At 36.3% G+C, this 20697-nt stretch overlaps 1 protein-coding gene across 2 annotated transcripts in view; it reads left to right on the forward strand.

The window, feature by feature from the left end:
- The window catches only part of EVI5 (ecotropic viral integration site 5), a 191778-nt gene that overhangs the window by 156235 nt on the left and 14846 nt on the right, over positions 1 to 20697 (forward strand). For both annotated transcript variants that reach the window (XM_040627036.1, XM_040627037.1), the window contains one exon: positions 5651 to 5746. In XM_040627036.1, coding sequence (XP_040482970.1) covers positions 5651 to 5746 — 96 coding nt within the window. The remainder of the gene's footprint in view (positions 1 to 5650; positions 5747 to 20697) is intronic.

Below are 20697 nucleotides of genomic sequence, written 5' to 3' on the forward strand. Positions count from 1 at the left end.
AGTAGTCAGTTGCACTTTCCATTTAATCAACCATTTCAAGGCAATTTATATGGCACAATGCTAAAATTAGTCTCAAATTAAAAGCCCTCAAAGAAGACAGCTGAACATATACCCAAAGGAGTGATTCTCATCAAATTAAGTCCCCTTTGGAAATATATCTACCTACTCAGTTGTGGCTGCTGTTCCTCATGTCACATATGGGATTTGGAAAATACATTCTATAAAAATAATGGCTTCTTTTATGTCAGTGAATATTCGCTCTTTTTTTTCTCTCTCTCTCTCTTCTCCACGTTCTTCTTTTCTTCCTTCTTGACTTCCTCACTACTTATTCCCTTCTGCTTGACATATTCTTTACCTACTTTGAGATGTACAGGACTGAGATGGAATAAGTCTAGAACCAAGGGAAATCATGGAACAGGGTAGTCATGAAACAGACTGACTTTGGGTAGTGGATTTATTAGTCTTTATTATATTGTTCTTTTGTTCTTTTTCTGTGTTTCTGAAATATTTAAAAAGGAGAGTGATTAAAAATCAGATGCAGGCATAATTACATGTAAACACTATTTTACAACTATAAATGGTACTATGAGTCATTAGCTTAGGGCCATAAATGAAAGTATGCTGTAACATTTCTCTTCAATTCTTTTTGTATTGTGATTTCCATTTAAATAAGTGGGGGCTAAAATAAATATTCAAGCAAAGACATGAGATTTTTTAAACAAATCCAAAAAAGCTAATTTGCTTGGTCCTTTGCATAAATCCCCATATATATTCTTGCCTGCTCCAGTGTTTCTTATGTGTAGAATGCTATAATTTAGGGAGAAAAATGTATCAACTCTTTATGTAATTCTTAGGCAATTGTTAGTTCACTCAATTAGAAATAATAATAGTATCTATTACACAGAGTTGTGATGATTACATGTAAATGGCTCAGAACAGTTCCTAGCACATTGTTAGCCCCAGTCTCTATCAGGGTTGCACAAGAGAATTAAGTCTTACAGAAAATAATTTGAGTAACTGTCTTCTCACTTCTGAGGATGGTACATAGTACCACTTTAGATGCATAGGAGGGAAGTTAATTCATTGCATACAATGATGCTTTCCAAGTTAAGGCTTAATTCCTCTGGGGAACATCAATTGAGAAGGTCTGGTAAGTGCTCAAGAGTGTTAGCTGTTACTACTTTGGTTGCAAGTAACAGAAACCCATATTTAAACTGGTTTAAATCATAAAGGGACTTTATTCGTTCACATAAATGAAAAAACAGATGGGGAAGGTTTCAGAGGTGATTAGGATTCTGAGTCACTCTGCTGTTTTGGTTCTACCTTTCTTGGTCAAATTAATATTTCTCCTTTTTTACTTTTTTTAATTGAGTATAATTGACACATAATGTTACATTCATTTTAGGTGTACAACTTAGTGATTTGACAAGTTTGTACAGTATGTGCACCGCAAATGTAGCTACCGTCTGTCCATTACATTGCTATTACAGTAGCATTGACGGTATCATTTCCTTATGCTCTGCTTTTTATCCCTGTGACTTACTCATTCCCAGCTGGAAGCCCACTCCCCTTCACACATTTTGCCCAAACCCACACCCCCTGCCCCTCTAGCAACCGTCAGTTTGTTCTCTGTATTTATAGGTCTGATTGTGCTTTTTGTGTGTTTGTTCATTTTTTCCTTTTTTTTTTTTTAAGATTCCACTGACAAGTGAAATCATATGGTAACTGTCTTTCTCAATCTGACTTGTTTCATTTAGCATAATACCTTCTAGATCCATCCATGTTGTCTCAAATGACATGATCTTATCCTTTTTTATGGATATGTAATTTTCTATTGTATATATACCGCATCTTCCTTATCTGTTCATCTATTGAGGGACACTTAAGTTGCTTCCTTCCTGGCTATTGCAGATAATGCTGCAGTAAACATAGGGGTGCATTTATCCTTTTGAATTAGTGTTTTTGTTTTCTCTGGGTTAATACCCAATAGTGGAAATATTGGATTATATGGTTATAACGTTTTTAATTTGAGGAACCTCCATACTGTTTTCCACAGTGGCTGCACCAATTTACATTCCACCAACAGGTCATGAGGATTCGTTGTGCTTCACATCCTCACCAACACTTGTTATTTCTTGTCTTTTTGATTCTAGCCCTTCATTCTGACTGGGGTGAGGTGATATCTCATATGGTTTTGATTTGCATTTTCCTGATGATGAGTGATGTTGATCATCTCTTCACATGTCTGTTGGCCATCTGTACGTCTTCCTTGCAAAAATGTCTACTCAAGTCCTCTCCCCATTTTTTAATTGGATTGTTTGGTTTTTTGGATATTAACTCCTTATTGGATATATCATTTGCAAATATCTTCTCCCATTCAGAGGTTGCTTTTTGGTTTTGTCTTGTTGCTTATTTGTTTTGTTGATGATTTCCTTTGCTGTGCAGGAAGCTCTTTATTTTGGTGTATTTCCAGTAGTTTATTTTTGCTTTTGTTTCCCTTTCCTTATGAGACACATGTAGAAAAAATGTTGCCATAGCCAATGTCAGAGAAATTACTGTCTGTGCTCTTCTAGGATGTTTATGGTTTCAGGTGTCCCATTTAGGTCTTCAGTTCATTTTGAGGGGTTTTTTGTGTATGGTGTAAGTTTCATTCTTTTGCTTGTAGCTATACAGTTTTCCCAGCACCATTTATTGAAGAGACTTTCTTTTCCCCATTGTATGTCCTTGCTTCCTTTGTCATAGATTGACTACATAATCATGGGTTTATTCTGGGGTTCCATTGATCTGTGTGTCTATTTTTTATTTTGTTTTGTTTTGTTTTAGTATTACTGTCTTTTTTAATTTTTATTTATTTTTTCTTATCACCATACAGTACATCATTAGCTTTTGATGTAGTGTTCCATAATTCATTGCGTGTAATTCCCAGTGCTCCATGCAATACGTGCCCTCCCTGATACCCATCACCGGGCTTTTATTTTTTTATTTTTTTGCTGTACCATACTGTCTTGATCACTACAGCTTTGTAGTGTATCTTGAAAATCTGGTATTGTGATACCTCCTGCTTTGTTCTTCTTTCTCAGGATTGCTTTGGCTCGAACCAATATTTCTTACTAAATTCTCAAAAAAAAATATTTTTTTTCTTAAATACAGGCTTATAGCTAAAAATCATAAAGTGTCTGTTGAATATGTTTAAGAATCCTAGCACATTTGGGGCGCCTAGGTGGCTCAGTCGTTAAGCATCTGCCTTCGGCTCAGGACGTGATATCAGGGTCCTAAGACTGAGCCCCGCATCAGGCTCCCTGCTCCGCTGGGAGCCTGCTTCTTCCTCTCCCACTCCCCCTGCTTGTATTCCCTCTCTCGCTGGCTGTCTCTCTCTCTGTCAAATAAATAAATAAAATCTTTAAAAAAAAAAGAGTCCTAGCACATTTGGAATATAATTGTTAAATTAGACAGTTGGTTTTTTGATATAAATATATAAGGTTTTATTTTTAAGTGATCTCCACACCCAGCGTGCATCTTGAACTCATAATTCCAAGATCAAGAGCCGCATGCTCCACTGACTGAGCCAGCCAGGTGCCCGTAAATTAGACAGTTCTTTGCTTAGGTGATTGTACGTGATATTCATGTGTTCAAATATATAAGAAATGTTTTAAAACCTGTAGGAACTATAGTTGTTCTTTTATATCTACATGATTATTAGTTAAACTGCTTCAGCAGGCCATATTCTAATAAAAGATTTTTAAGGCAGGTTGCCAAAAAGAGAAGAACAGAAAAACAGAGTGGGCTTATAGGAATAATTCGATAGGATTTGAAGAACAGAGTAAGGGTATATAAGAACGCAATCAAGGTGGGAAGGACGGTTAGTGCAGAAGAGCAGTTCTGTTGGATCGGTACCCTGACTTCATAGGGGAGCCACCCATTCTGTTACTGGAACAGTTCTAGTTAGTTCTTTCTGCCAAGGATGTTAGAAGGTGTGTAGAAAGCAAGAGCATGTGCTTGGCTGCAGATGACCAAACCAGATGATATCCAGGGTCCCTTCTTACTGTGAGTGGAAAGATAGCAGTAGAGATCTCCACATGGGAAAGTGCTCTGCAGTACAACCCATTACTCTCGAGGTAATTTTACAGGACCCCTACAGCACGTTTTAAAACCTACTTTGTAAAAACCTATAAATACTCAGATAGCACTAAGATAACTTTCACAGAAACTTCAAAACTCAAATTGAAATGTATATCTTTCTGCTCTGTATGTACTGATATTAAATGATCTTTAAGTTGGATTTTTTTTAAAGGTTTTATTTATTTATTTGAGAGAGAGAGAGAGAGCGCAGGAGCAGGGGAACAGCAGGCAGAGGGAGAGGGAGAAGCAGACTCCCCACAGAGCAGGGAGCCTCACAAGGGGCATGTTGGGTTTTTAAGAGTAATAACAAGTATAGGAAAGTGTACATAGTGTCTGTAGTATAAGTAAAAAATGTGTGTGTGTGCAATTGTGTTTGATTATATATGTACAAAATCATGAGAAGATTACACTAAAAAATTATCAACAGTGGTTGTCTTCATGGAAGGAAAGTGAGGGGTCGGTGACTATTAAAAGTAAACTGGTACTTTTCTGGTATCAGGAGTTACTCAGAGCTTCAGTAGCTTCAGTAGCTGTCTCTGGATCAGAGCTGCTTAACATTTTAAGCATCAACACATGGCTTTTAGAAATAATCTGGAGATGTCAAAAACAATTCAGTTTCATCCTCTAATAAGCCCTATGTCTTTTATTATTATTTATTATTATTATTGTTATTATTATTATTATTATTTGAGAGAGGTGGGGGGAGAGAGAGAGCATGAGCAGGGGGAAGAGGCAGAGGGAGAGAGAGAAGCAGACTCCCCACTGAGCAGGGAGCCTGATGTGGGACTCAATCCCAGGACCCTGAGATCATGACCTGAGCCGAAGGCAGACATTAAACCCACTGAGCCACCCAGGCACCCAGCCCTATGTCTTAAAAGACACATTTGTTTTCAGATAGTAAAGAAAAAGGCAGCTTCTCCCCTTCCAATCTATATCCCTGGAAAGTGGTCACATTATGGTTCTGGATCTAGCTGTTATATTGGAGCACCTTTTAATCAGCTGTATCTAGGACTCCCAATATACATTCCTAAGTTAATTAAACAGAAGAGATTCAGAACTGTTCCTCCCCTTTTAAGAGTGGTTTGCAGAACCTTTTCTTTTTTCTCTTCTTTGTTCGCCAAGCAAAAGCTGATTCCCAATGTAGCTATGAGAGGCTCACTACCTTATCACTAAGCATTGAATCTCTTATGGTATGGATAGAAAATCATTTGTGCTCAAAGTAACTAGGACAATGCCTTTGAATTTCTAGGGTAATTTTTTCACTATAGACCCATTCAATTGTTGGTTTCTAAGAGTCTCTCCAAGGTACATTTTGTAAGTTGTATGTGTGGTAAACAACTTCCACTAAGTGTCATTTAGAAATATTCAGTATAGTTTACTATAAATTGCTTTCCAGAGATAGTTTGAGAACAGATTAGTTCAGAATTTAGCTAAAGGGTATGCCTTTATGCTGTCCTATATCTTCAAATATTTGAGTATATGCTGTGAAAGTTGTCTCTTGTTTTTGGTTTGTTCTGTTGTCACAAAACAGAAAGAAGAAGGAAAGCTCCAAGGACAGCTTAACAAGTCTGATTCTAACCAGTATATTAGGGAACTGAAAGATCAGATAGCAGAGCTGAATCATGAGGTAAGTGATAAATTTTGATCTTCACATATTTCTTTCTTCCTTCCTCTGTATTGTAACAACACTGTATTACTGGTTTATTACTGGTTATGACTGACTCTTTCATGATAAATATTTTCTGTGAATCCCTGACTATGATTAAATAATATTTTAGAAAATTGTCTTTTTAGTAAGAATTGTTCTGTTCCAATATTGAGAATTAATTTTCCTCAAACCTTTTTATCATGATCTAAAATGATCAATTAATATTTGCATGGCAAATATTTTTTTATTGTGATCTAAAAATCTTTGATAATTTGTCTAGGTGTTATAAGTTACATCAGTTAAACAAAGGTTTTCTTTATACTTTTAAAATAGATTTGTGTTATTTACCGTTGTGGATAGAGGGAAGTCTTTTTACTCTTGTCTTCTTATTCCCTTCATGGTGGTATTACTGAGATTGCAAAAAAGGATACTTGCCTAATATCAGTTAACAGATTTCTTAGTATCTAAACACTTTTTAAACTGGCACTGTCTTGAATCTGTGAGATTCGACTCATGAAATTTTCAAATGCTATTAGTAAGTACTCTAGTAAGTAATTTAAATTAATGTGTTTGATTAGGGAGATGCTTCTTATTAATGTGGCTCTAGGTCAATTTCCTTGTCCTTTATTATTTTCTAATGATAAGTACTTATCTAAACATGAATACAAAAGCGTGTTTCTTATCTTGAATTATTTGTACAATAAGGTTTATTCACAGTGATAAGATTTAAGTGGGTAACGTAACCTCTTTTGTTAAGAAAGAAACTCATTTTGACCACTAAATTAATTTAAACCTCAAAGGGAAAAGTTTGGACATTACTCTTTCCTGGTATTACATCCTTCAGTTAAAGTCTGAGTGTTTTGGGTAATACCTCCCGGAGGTGGTCAATCTAAGTAAATTCTGAATGGAGAAACAAAACATTAACAAAAATGATAAATCTTAAATGTGGTTTTATTTAACTTTCCTGAAATTTTGGGGGTCATTCCTGTGATTTTCAACCACGATAGCATTTAAGGGATTCAGGATTATGTGTAATCTTTACTTAGTTGTGTACAGTTTTTATAATCTGTTCTGACCTAATAGCCATGTGTGAAAGAACAAGTTACAAATAAGATGTTCTAGAAATTCTTATTGTTTTGAGAACCCTAGGAGTTATTCCTTGTATTCAAAAGCTTTTCTCAAAGGAAATTTTGACTAAAATAAAGCCATCTCCCCTTTATAATTTTGACTTAGAGTGATTAGGAAGCTTAGAGTTGCTGAATTAACAAAATTGTGTAGGGATTGACTTTATTTCCACGACTAGGCTAAAATAAAAATCAGCCAACATTAATTTTACTGTCAGATTTACTTAACAAAAAATAATGATAATCTCCTCATCAGGACTGCCAGAAAACAGTTCATGAGAGGTCTCATGTTAATGTCACTTTTTTATGTGTGCCCTGTGAAGGTAATCTTTTGTCTTGCACAAACATGGAAAGAAAATTAATTAATAGAGTAGAATTTTCTACCGTTAAAATAAAGAGCTAGGTTTTGTAAATTAAAAACTAGAACAGTTTGTGATGAGATGCTAACTGTGTTATTCGAAGTACACAGGCCCTGGGCTTAAGCAGGCCCCAGTGAGAGAATGTGTAGAGAAGAGGGTGAGTACCGTGCAGCTGGGGACCACACAAGAGTGCAGAGGTGAGAGTGAGCCAGCATGGGTGTGGATTTAGAGGCCAGACTCAATTAACAATTAATGTGATTAAGTTGTGGGAAGGAAGGGCAGATTGAATAGAACCAGTTTATGGTGAATCTTCAAAGCTAGAAGAGATTAAATTTACTAGATAAAGTGAAACCATTATAGGTCTTCAGTTAGAGGTTCCTTTTCATTATGTTTTCGGAGCAGATTTTAATACGTTCACCCGTTTCAAAGGTTTACAACTAAAGAAAGGTTAAGTGAAAACAAGTGAAATTTTAAACCCAGGTAATAGTTGTAAGTACACTTACTATGCACATTGCTGTTGGTTGGCCCAGCTTCTTAAGAGGATTATGGAAGGTATCACTTTTTTATTCTGGTGATTTTTCATTCTTGTGCTATAGCACTTCACAATGGGGAAAAAAGCCCATAACCAAAGTCAGTCTGATCTCTCCAACTTAACATTTGCCTTGTGTGCTAGAAATGGCCAGAATCTTTAGCTTTCAATATAAAAATTTCAAATATTAATGTTATATTTGAACATGTGACTGTTAGGATTCACTCTAGCAGCTGATTTTTATACTTCTCAAAATGTTGAAGGAAATGTTGAGAGAAACTTTGCTGATCTATAAAATAACAATAGTAGTTACTATTGAGTACCCTCCATTGGTCAGGCATTGTGTCAGATACTTCATATGTATTATTCCTAGCCCTCATAATAATCCCACATGATGGTAGTATTCTCAGTTGAATAAATATGAAAACAGATTCACAATAATTAAGTAACTTGCTGGGGTTATACAAGTAGTAAATGATTGAGCCAGGATTGAATCAAGTTTGGCCTGTCGTTTTCTGTGCTGTTTATAGACATTAGATTAGAAAATATGTCATCAATGTTTAAAAATCTAAAGAATGGCAATTAATGACAATATTTTAACTGTGTTGTTCCTCCCTGAAACGTTAATTTGCATACATCCAGTAAGTGAATTCTGCAGTTGACCTCGCCACAGGAGCTCCGTCTCTTTCCCTGTTAGCATTGCAAGTGGAGATTTATCTTCACTTCCTGCAGTTTACGGTGATCCATCCAAGTGCCTTCTCTGACTCCCAACCCCTGCAGTTCCTACCATCACCACCTAACTATGCTCTTAATTTTACCTACTTCACATAGGAATGTTTTAACTTGGAGCCTCTTACACCCTGCCAAGACCCTCATAGAAGCCACTGCGGAAACCCTTGCTGCTCCAGATCTGTCAAGAGCCTTGGTTAAATCCCACCCATCTGTACATCTTGTCTTCATGGCATACGTAGAAAAGAACCTGGATCCCAGTTCAAGTCTTTCCTTATTCCATCTTCCCCACTTCATACCTTCCCATCCATCTATAATCATACCACCTACTAGGCACTGTGTTTAGAACTAAAGATAAAGATTGAAACACAACTCATATCCCTCAAGGGGCTCACAGCCTAATAACAGAGACCAGTGTTACAAATAAACGAATTGTAATACATAATGAAAAATATTGCATTATAGTAGTTACCATTCATTTAATAGTCACTCTGTGCCAGACACCGTCCTAAATGTTATACTTACATTATTTCTTTTAATCTTCACAACACTCCTATGAAGTAGGTAGCATCATTATTATTCATGTTTTACATGTAATGAAACTGAGGTTCTGGGGTATTAAATAACTCCCCATGGTCATACCGTAGTTAGTGATAGAAGTAGGATGTTAGTTCAGACTACAGGACTCCAAGCCCATTCATGCACTTAACTACTGTATGCTATGCCTCCTTTGAAACATATAGGAATAAAATGGTAACAGCATCTGGATTGGATTTTGAAAAATGAAAAGAAATTTGTCACGCAGATTGGACATCAGGAACATATAAGTCAGATACATAAACCAGAATTGTAGGTTCTAGGAATGAATAGCCATGTACTTTTGCAACATAGGTCTGTCTTCTTACAGCTACTGAGCACTGAAGACAAAGAATATTTTCTGAATGCCAGGAAAGGGAGCTAGAAAAAGGTAGAAAGTTATTCTTATTTAGAAGCTAAAAGAAATATACTCAAGACTCATGTAGGTATAGACATACTGAGAAGTATAATCTTATGGTTCAGCCAAATTACCACTTGACTAGGCTTCTCTGGGCCCTTTGGAGCCTTGCTGCCATTTACTGTATTATTTTTTTAGGAAAATGCATACTAAACAGCTGATTTGAAAATGTTTTTAGATATAGATTATGTTTTCACTTGTTCTTGATGGTGATATGTTCTGGTGGATGTTGTAGGAATAGGTAAATTTATTCCAGTCTAAAGATAATTCATTTGTGCTAAAATTAAATATTTTTTATTAAACAGCTTTGCTGAATTTTTATAATGTCATAGTAGTTTTAATGTGCTTTATGTCCTTAAAAATCTCACAAAAGTAATTCTAGTTATGTTTGCTTAGTAAGTTTTCTATGTAGAGCAAGTTTTCCCTTTTTTCATTAAGGTTTCTAGTGGTAGTTGCTAAACTGGGTGTAGATACTTTGGATGATTATTTTAATCTTCACAATTATCCTGTGAAAATTATTATTCTCATTTTATAGTCTCAGAGAGGCTAAATAACATATCCACAGTCACATAATCAGTAAGCAGCAGAAGCTTGAAGCAGGACTTTCATTTGACTGTGATGTATTAAACTTAGAATGAAGTAAAACCAAAACAAACTATATCTTTGTGAAAAGAAAGAGGGAAAAAAACCTTAAGAGCATTTTGGTTCATTAATAAATACCCTGCCTTGTTCTAGATATAATGAAGCAAGTTGTAAATGATGCAGAATAGCCAACTACAATTTTGTGAGACAAAGGAGAGAAAACTATAGGAATGTAGTATGGAGCCATGAATAAGACCCATACAAAAATGCATACCACAGGAGTATCTATATATTTCTTGTAAGTGGACCTCAAACTTGGCTCTAAGGTTTTCAGCAGTTAACACAAAAAAAGGGAAACCTGGTCACTTTCAACATGTCAGAGTGAATGTATAATGAAGACAGACCAATCGGTTAGGAGAGCCACAACTATTTCTGATGGTGAGACGAAACAGCAGTTTCTTCATTGCTTATTTGTGAACAAAACCTTCTAGTATGATCACCTATTATAGACCAGCTATTATCCTTAACATTTTATAGTAGAATGGGTTCATAATCATAAAAATTGAAAGAGATTAAAGAACAAACTCTTTAAAGACTTTTGATAGAAGTACAACATGGGAGTACCCAGGTGACAAGTTTAAAGCTCAGTAAATTATCACAAAGTGATCACAGCCATTAACTAACACCCACGTCCAAGAAATAGACTCAAAGCCACATTCATACTCTCTCGCAACCACTACTCCCTCCTCTTCAAAGATAACCATGATCTCAACTTTAATACAATAGTTTAAGTTTTTGAATTTTATGTAAGTGGCTGTTTATAATATATATTCTTTTGTGTCTTGCTTCTCTTGCTTAAAATTGTGAAATTTAACCATGTTATTTTAAAATGTAGCTATAGATTATTCATTCTCATCACTGCATACTTTTTCCTTTGTATAAATATACTATAATTTATTTCTCTTTTTGTTGGTGAACATTTGAATTATTTCCAGTTTAGTCTGTTAAGAACATTGCTGCAAGTGGTTAGGCCATTTTACACTCCATGAGCGGTGAAGACATTCTTATTCTACATCCTCATCAACATGTAGGATTGTCTGTCTTTATCTAATTTTAGTCATTCTTTGGCTGTGAAGAGGTTTCTCATTATGGTTTTAATGTGTACGTGAGTAACTTTTCCCCCAGCATATAGAACAATGTTGCCATGTAATAGACACTCCGTGGAGAAAAAAAAAAAATTGAATAAATAAATGATTTCAAAAGGCTTTGCTAATAAGGTAATATAAAAGCTGTGATAGGAATGCTAAGAAGCTTCCTGATGTGCAAAAATCAGTGGAAAGAACATTCTGGGCAGAAGAAACAACTAGCACAAAGACCTTGGGGGAAATGTAGTGGACTTTGTGAGAATCATACTAATGTGGCTGGGGTATAATGCAGGGTGGGGAAAAAATAGCATGAGATAAGATTAAAGAGGTAGTTGAGGTCAAATCCTATATAGCGCTTTATAAGCTAGGATAAATAGATGTGTTTTATTCTTGGTTCAGTGGGAAGGCTTTGGATGGTTTTAAGCAAGGAGTGATGTGATCTGATTTGCCCTGCCTGCTATTTGGTGAATTGACTGTAGGAGAGCAAGAATAGAAACAGGGAAATGGAGGCTGTTAAAATAGTCTAGGTAACAAAGGGTTTAGAAGGATGGGAGAAGTGAAATGTATTAAAGATATGTTTTAGTGGTTGAGAACTTGCTGATGGATTGTATGAGGGACGTAAGATAAAATAGTCAGTGACTCCGGAGATTCTTGGCTTGACATCTGAGTGATTGGTTGGTGCCATTTACTGAGGTTGGGAAGGGTAGAATACCAGGTGCTCTATTTTGTTTACATTAAAATTGAGATTCCTATTAAATATTAAAATGAAAATATGAGGTGGGCAGTGGATATGTGTGAGGTTCTAAAAAGATGTTGGGGCTAAAAATAGGTATAGTAGTTATTGGCATATAAATGTTATTCATAGGTTAAGGGAAGGGGTTCTACGAATAAGTTTGTGACACTCCTGACCTATAAGATCAAGAGAGCCAATAAAGGAGATCGAAACTACCAGTGAGATGCGAGGGAAACTGGCAACTGTTGATACAGGAGCCCCCGAAAGGAGACTTTCAAGAAGGGAGCATTTCAACATAGTTATTTTAATTAGATTATAAACTCCCCTGGTCCTCTTGAAGAATGAATGTATTAAGAAAGATATCTTTAGCATTTTTTTTTTTTACCATATATCAGAGAATGATGGATGATTTATGAAAGAACTTGACAGGAGGAATTGTCAGTCACTGAACAATTACTGAGACCCCCTTCCTGAAGAACTTAAAGAAATGTAAGCTATTTCAGGACAAAGCTGGCCAAAAAACAAAACAACATAAAACACTATTATAGGATGCTATAAATACTACACAACCCAGGTAAATGAAGCCAACTTTCATTTTAAGGATAGCCTTTGTGCTCGTTCCCAGTACCCAGAAGGTCTTCTGTCATCCTGTCTTCTTTGTTGAGGAGACAGTTTTTTAAGCTATCATATGTTACAAGAATCTTCTTTTATTTCTACCAGCCAAGTACAAAATTAGGAGTTTGAGTAAATAAAAGGAAATCTAAAGAAAGCCCATTCCAAAGTTTGCCTTAGAAAGTGTTCAGACGTTGAGTGTTCTTTTTTAAATTCTGATAACTGTTTATGTATGCTTGAGCTATAGATTTAGTAAAATATCTACCAAGAAGTATTTTGAGTGTCCTGACCATTATTAATATGTTTAATATGTATACTCACTTGTTATTAAACTAGAATTTTTGAAATGAGGAGCTTTTGGGATCAAGTGACAGACTACCCATTTGTAACTGTGGATCTTTTTTTCCTTGCTCTACATTCCCAGTTTAAAAGTAGTTAATAAAATCACTTGAATTTGAATTTAGTTTATTTTATTTTTTAAAAAAGATTTTATTTATTTATTTGAGAGAGAGAGAGATAGCAAGAGAGAGCACGAGCGGGGAGGAGAGGGAGAACCGGGTGCCCACTGAGCCACCCGGGTGCCCCGAGCGTGAATTTTTTTAAAGAAACTTAAAGACTCTGGGGCGGCTAGGTGGCTCAGTCGGTTAAGCGTCTGCCTTCAGGCTCAGGTCATGATCCCAGGGTCCTGGGATGGAGCCCCTCTTGGGGCTCCCTGCTCAGTGGAGAGCCTGCTTCTCTCTCTCCCTCTGCTGCTCCCCCTGCTTTGTGCTTGCGCGTGCGCGCTCGCGCGCGCGCGCGCGCTCTCTCTCTCTCTGTCAAATAAATAAATAAATAAATAAATAAATAAATCTTAAAAAAGAAAAAAGAAAAAGACTCATTCAACATTGATCTTCATCTAGGTATTAAAATCAGAATATTAAAGGTAGAAAAGAACTTGGTAATTTGGCTATAATTATTGGAAGTTATTTTTTCTCTTTATTTCAGTCTAAGTAATATTTTTGTTTTTTAACTGTATGCTTATTCTGTATTGACTGTTTCTACCAGTCTTTATTCCCTTTTATTTTATTTTTTTAAAGATTTTATTTATTTGAGAGAGAGAGAATGAGAGCGAGAGAGAGCACGAGAAGGGGGAGGGTCAAAGGGAGAAGCAGACTCCCTGCTGAGCAGGGAGCCTTATGCAGGACTCGATCCTGGGACTCCAGTATCATGACCTGAGCCAAAGGCAGACACTTAATTGACTGAACCACTCTGGCACCCACTTTATTTCCTTTTAAATCTTTCAAAACCCCAAGTATATTACCTAGTATACAGAGGATAACCTAAAATAGAATTGACATTTTTACAAACTGCATTGATAGCAACAGTGTATTGGTGGGGGCAGAAATAAGGAACAAATACAGTGTTTTCTTTTGTATTGATGTCTGTTGATAATTGAATCTTAATTTTAGGATTATTGTTTTAAAAAATTTCAATACATGGAGTTATAAGCTTTCATGCATATTGTTACAGTAAAAAGTGCCCGGTTCCCCAGCATGGCTGCTTCTTAATAAAAGAATGTATTCCCTTAAATTTGTTTTTTTTTGTCTAGTTAAAGCAATGTGAAGTATCATGCGGGAGTTCACACAAGCCTAACTACAGGAAAATTGTTTTTCTGCTGCCAAAAGGTCTTATGTAGATAATGAGAGATCATATTTGTACTCCTATGAAAATTGCTTTAAGGCTCTTCAAATTAAATGTTTAGCTCTGGGTGCCTGGGTGGCTCAGTCATTTAAGTGTCTGCCTTTGGCTGAGGTCATGATCCCAGGGTCCTGGGATCGAGCCTCACATCGGGCTCCCTACTCAGCTGGGAGCCTGCTGTTCCCCCTGCTTGTGCGATGTCTTTCGAATAAATAAATAAAATCTTTTTAAAAAATGTTTACTACTGATTTTAAATCTTAAAACCTCCATTCATAGATTTAAATTTCATTCTTAATGACTTCTTTAAATTGGTGTTGTTATTCCTATTCCTCTTATATGTTCCATTTTAATGACATCTTTATTTTTTTTAATTTTATTATGTTATGTTAGTCACCATACAGTACATCATTAGTTTTTGATGTAGTGTTTCATGATTCATTGTTTGCATATAACACCCAGTGCTCCATGCAATACATGCCCTCCTGAATACCCATCACCAGGTTTACCCATCCCCCCACCCCCCTCCCCTCTAAAACCCTCAGTTTGTTTCCCAGAGTCCATAGTCTCTCATGGTTTGTCTCCCCCTCTGATTCCCCCCCTTCATTTTTCCCTTCCCTCTCCTAATGTCCTCCATGTTCTTCCTTATGTTCCACATGTAAGTGAAACCATATGATAATTGTCTTTCTCTGCTTGACTTATTTCACTTAGCCTAATCCCCTCTAGTTCCATCCATGTCGATGCAAATGGCGGGTATTCATCCTTTCTGATGACTAACAGTCCATTGTATATATGAACCACATCTTTATCTGTTCATCTGTTGAAGGGCATCTCGGCTCCTTCCACAATTTGTCTATCGTGGACATTGCTGCTATGAACATTGGGGTGCATGTGCCCCTTCTTTTCACTACATCTGTATCTTTGGGGTAAATACCTAGTAGTGCAATTGCTGGGTCATAGTGTAGTTCTATTCTTAACATCTTGAGGAACCTCCATACCATTTTCCAGAGTGGCTGCACCAGCTTGCATTCCCACCAACAGTGTAAGAGGGTTCCCCTTTCTCCACAACCTCACTACCGTTTGTTTAATGACTTCTTTAAATTAGTGTGAATATTCCTAATCCTCTTATATGTTCCATTTAATCTTGTATGGTTAGTTTATCTTACTTGAAGTCATAAGATTAAAAAACAAAACAAAACTGTACAGTGTACAATATTTAATGTCTGTAATAATATAACTGTGTAGAAGACATAAAGCTGAGATTTCAGATTCACATTTTTTTTTAAGCCAGGCATGTTCTTAAAGTTTGTCTGGTTTTTCTTGATAAATGAGGAAGCTGAGGGCATAAGAGTTAAGGGACTTACCCAAGGTTACACAGCTAGTTGGTGGCAGAGACGGAACTACTCCCCAGGCATTCTGACTTCTGATCTGCTACATCCCACTGCCTTACCACAATCCTGCCAGCCCATTTAATTGTCAATGTTAGATGTAGTAGGAGTTCCATAAGGTTTAATTAAATTAAATTAATTACTTCTCTCAGATGGGAACCTAATCCTAGTTAGTAGAACTCAACTACCACCTAGTATTCTTTACTTTTCTTCCAGCATCAGGTTCTGGATTTCTCTTCCATCTGAAACTGGGGAATTGCTGTGACTTGACCCTTCAGATTCTACTTCAGTTTCCAGTACGTGCTACTAAAATCTTAACTTTTAAATATTAGATGATTTTCTGAAAAGAGGCAGCTGAGATTTTCTAGCCAAATTTGACATTCCCAGAAACATAGAACTAGATAAACATAGCTAACCCAATTTCATATATATCTATTATTTAAGAAATACAAGCTTACCCAAGAACATAAATTAACTCAGCTATTCAATACATTCTGTTGCAAGAGTTTATTTAACTTGTAACCAAACTTCCAGCAATTGTTTCTAGATTAATTTTTTAAAATCTCCAAGGCTATATATCTTTCCATTCATTCTTTACCTCCAAAAAGAATATATAACACAGAGGAAAAACTATAATAATCCCACACGGGGTACCTTACTTTTTATTCAAGACTTTTAGACCACTTTCCAGTTTTATGCTATATTCATAGAAGGGGGCGGTATTCAACCCAATTATGCCTCTATGTATGTATCCTATTCCTACTATAGGTAAAAAAAGATATTTAAATCTGCTAATGAAAATATGTGTTTTTGATGATAATTTCATTGAATAACTGGAGTTGAATCCTCAGAACATGACAAAAAAGTTGGATCTGGTAGGAGGAGGTAAGGTGAGATAATGAAATCACTTAAAAAAAGGAAAATAAAAAATAAAAAACAAGGTAAGAAAAGGAATTAGACCCTGGAGAAGATGAGATACGCAGGAAAAAAGCCTCTTAGGGGTATTCACTAGGGAAAGATAAGCCTCAGAAGAGTTAAGAGATTTTTAGGATGAAATCTGGGTGAGCAGCCAGTTTAGATAACATAGAATCAATCAGAAATGAGGGATGTGAATCTGGTACTCAGAATTAAAGGACCAAATAAATAACCTTGAGAAACAGTGTTCCACTGGCCAAGGAACAGGACCAGTTAGAATTGTAAAGTCAGACTTGGATACAAAGCTGTGTCAGATAGGTTATTTTTCTGATATTGTGCAGATGCTATGCAAAGTACAGTGTAGTCTTACTCTCAAGGAATTTACAGTCTGATGGGGAAAAGTGGAAGTTAATTTAACAAAGACTGTATGGTTGATACTGATAGTGAGTATACTTAATAGTTCAGAAATGGGAGATAACACAGCACATAATTTTGTTTAAGTAAGAGTTGTTTTACTCTCCTTGATGCTTAGGGACCAGCTAAACTGTGAGTTCCTTGATGGCAAAGATTGTGTCTTATTCAGCTTTATATTTCTTAGAGTCTTTCAAAAATCCTAATACAGTACTATGAACTCATGGATTCAGTCAGTTCTCTTGGTATTCAAATGGTCCTCAATTTGACCAGTGGAAACTCCTTCAAGTATCTCTCTCTCTCTCTCTTTCTCTCTCTCTCTTTCTTTCTTTTTTCTTTTCTCTCTTTTTCTTTTCTTCTCTTTTCTTTTCTTTCTTCAACTAGTATCTTTTTTTTTCTACAACAGCATTAGTCTTTGAGCACTTCTGTGTTTTCCAATACTAAGTGGCAAGGGTTTTGTTTGTTTTGTTTTGTTTTTTTAAGATTTTATTTATTTATTTATTTGAGAGAGAGACACACAAAGATAGCGACAGAGAGCACAAGCATGCAGGAGCAGGGAGGGCAGAGGGAGAAGAAGACTACTCGCCGAGCGGGGAGCCCGATGCAGGGCTCGATCCCCCAAGACCCTGGGATCATGACCTGAGCCGAAGCCAGACGCTTAACCAACTGAGCCACCCAGACACCCCACTAAGTGGCAAGTTTTTAAATAGAACTTTACAGTTAACGAGAATAGCTAGATTTTCAAATGTGTTGTAGTGAGACAATGTCTATTAGTACTAATCTATAAATTGCTTAATAAGTGGTTCCAACAATTAGATTGGAAATGTAAGTCATAAAAAACCACTTAAGGGAAACTGGATGTCAAATACCACTTAAGTTATGAGAAGTAAAGGCAGATGATAATAAGCAGTTCTTTTTTTTTCTTTTTTTAAGATTTATTTATTTATTTTAGAGAGAAATAGTGGGAGAGGGCAAGTGAGGGGAGGGGCAGAGGAAGAGGGAGAGAGAAAATTCTTAAGCAGACTCCTTGCTGAGCATGGAACCCGACTCAGGGCTCGATCCCAGGATCCTGAGATCATGACCTGAGCTGAAATCAGGAGTCAGCCATTTAACCAGCTGAGCCACCAAAATGCTCCAATAATAAGCATTTCTTAAAGGAACTAGGACTAACTATGACGCCTATAGTGACAGGTGTTATAGTTGCTTATAGCAGTTCTTAAATAGATTTCATTGAATAAGGATAGGAGAGACTTAATTCCATTAACATTCCCATGAAAACACAATCTAATAGCATATTCTTCGATCTTAGACATGAGAAAAATAAGATATAAATGCTTAAAACTATTTCCGGGGTGCCTCGGTGGCTCTGTCAGTTAAGCCTCCGACTCTTGATTTCAACTCAGGTCATGATCTCAGGGCTATGAGATTGAGCCCCGCGTTGGGCTCAGCACTGGACGTGGATCCTGCTCAAGAGTCTCTCTCTTCCCTGAAATGAATTACATGGTTAACAGTTGACTTACACCACACACAAATAAACCATACAATAAAAAAAAAAACCATTTCATTAAATGTATGATACCAATAAGATTTTAATGTGACTACAGTATTAGATGTACTTGTTAACATTTAAGTGAAACTAATAGGATATGCTTAAAGATTTCATTCAGCCTGATTTGGGCAACCAAATGAGCTACAGTTTTTAAGTCCAGTGAACTTATTCATATACTCAGGTTTCAAGACTTGTGTATTCATTTTTAAAATTTTTCATTTATTCAAAAGCTGATTATTCTGGGGCTCCTGGGTGGCTCAGTTGGTTAAGCATCTGACTCTTGTTCTCAGTTCAGGTCTTGATCTCAGGGTCATGAGTTCAAGCCCTGTGTTGGACTGCATGCTGGGTGGGGAGCCTATTTTAAAACAAAAACAAAAACTAATTATCCCTATTCTTCATCGAACTCTTACTTTCTCTTTTCATTATCATGCCAGTATTTCTAAACACATCCATAAAAGGGAGAAGAGGGAAAATATTATAGATATATGTGCAATTTATCAAATTCTTAATAACAGTTCTGGATTTTTTGTTTTTTAATTTGATGGTTAGTTTGTTTCAGAATTTTGTGACTTTGTTCTTCAAAAAAAGAACTTACTACACATGGTTGAGAAACTCATTTTTTAACAGTGGACTTAGAGTCAGGAGACCTGGATCCTAGGCCTAGTTCTACCACTGATTTACTGTGTGCCATTAGGATGCCAACTTACTTGATATATTCATTCAGTCAGTGAGCATTTAGACATCATTTAGCTCCCAAGCATGCTTCAGGCCTTGCCTCATTTGTTGCATCCTAAAGCAGTCATGCTAAATAACCTTTAACGTGCTTTCCATCCCAGTCCTGTGCTGGTATCTAAAAGTCATTGTCCCACTTGTGAAGGAATTCAGACTGGTAGGGAGAACAGTCTGTATGGACAGTGGTGTGGTAGAACCACATGGCACTGTGGCCTAGAAATGTGTCCAAAAATCTCTGGGTGTGGGGCTACCTAAACTATGTCAAAGGAGGAGTAGAAAATAGCCAGGAGAAGGAGAGTAGAAGAGTATTTAGGCAGAGAAGCCATCATATGCAAAGGTTTGGAGGCAAATAAAGAGCTCAGAAAGGAGAGAGAGAAGGAACAGCTCTAAAAGTAACAGGGAAATCAGTAGAGGGGGGCACTTCTGAAACTGGAGACAGCCTGATCAGTTTGTTTGTCGTTTGTGCTTCTGAAAATAGCATTCAGAGAGATTGATCTGATGGTGAGGGTAAAGCTTTCTTAATTAAACAAGAGGAAATCCATAAAATAGAGTCTTCTTCCTTGATATGTTTTGAATTATATTCTCATTAAGACCTTGGCCCAAACGATGCATTTGGGAGCCAATATGAATCTTTTCAGTTTAATTTAGGTATTCTCTTCCTATTATCCAAACTACCCAATACTTCACACTCGTTTTGTAGTGCCTTATGTTCTTAAATCTAAAAGTCCAGTTTCTTCAGCTATGCCAAGATTTTGAAATATAGCCCATCATTTTTAAAACCTTACTTTCTTTTGCATCAAGTAATTCAGTTTTAAAATGCTAATTTTTAAAAGAAATAGTAACATAGTATTGACGTTTTTTCAAACTAGGAACATTTGTAAATGTGACTCTAAGTGTCAACTAAAAGAGAATTGGTAAAAGATGAGCTAGCTCCCTCAGATTTACAAAAACTAAAAATTTTAAATTGTGGTTGGAAGTCTTTAGTGCAGTAAATCATGTGCTTTTCATGAACCCTATCTCACAGATGCAGTTGGACTTCAGATAATCAGATTTTCACTCCCCACGAACTGGACAGCTAAAAATGTCATACCAATAATATGTGTCAGAGACTTAGTGCTACTTTGCTGCCTGTCTGATTTAAGTTGTTGTGGTCAGTCTGAGGAACCTGTGATATGATAAGATAGCATTCATGAGGTCATGTGGTTTGCAAGTGCCCAATCTTAACTAAGCAGCCTATGAGCACCTCAGAATGAGGAAGAGAGGGATACTAACCTTTTCTGTTTGAAAACTCATTTTGTGTTCAGTGACAAAATAGTGTAGGTCTGTGTTTATATGTGTATGTTATGTATTTTTAAAATTATTTTTCCATCAGGAGTTAATTTTAGTTTCTGGAAAAAACTGAATGCTACAAATGCATTCATCTTCTGTCTAAAGCATTAAACTTTCACTGCAAA

The sequence above is a fragment of the Ursus maritimus genome, unplaced genomic scaffold (assembly GCF_017311325.1).
Source record: "Ursus maritimus isolate PB19 unplaced genomic scaffold, ASM1731132v1 scaffold_12, whole genome shotgun sequence".
In the NCBI taxonomy this organism is placed as follows: domain Eukaryota; kingdom Metazoa; phylum Chordata; class Mammalia; order Carnivora; family Ursidae; genus Ursus; species Ursus maritimus.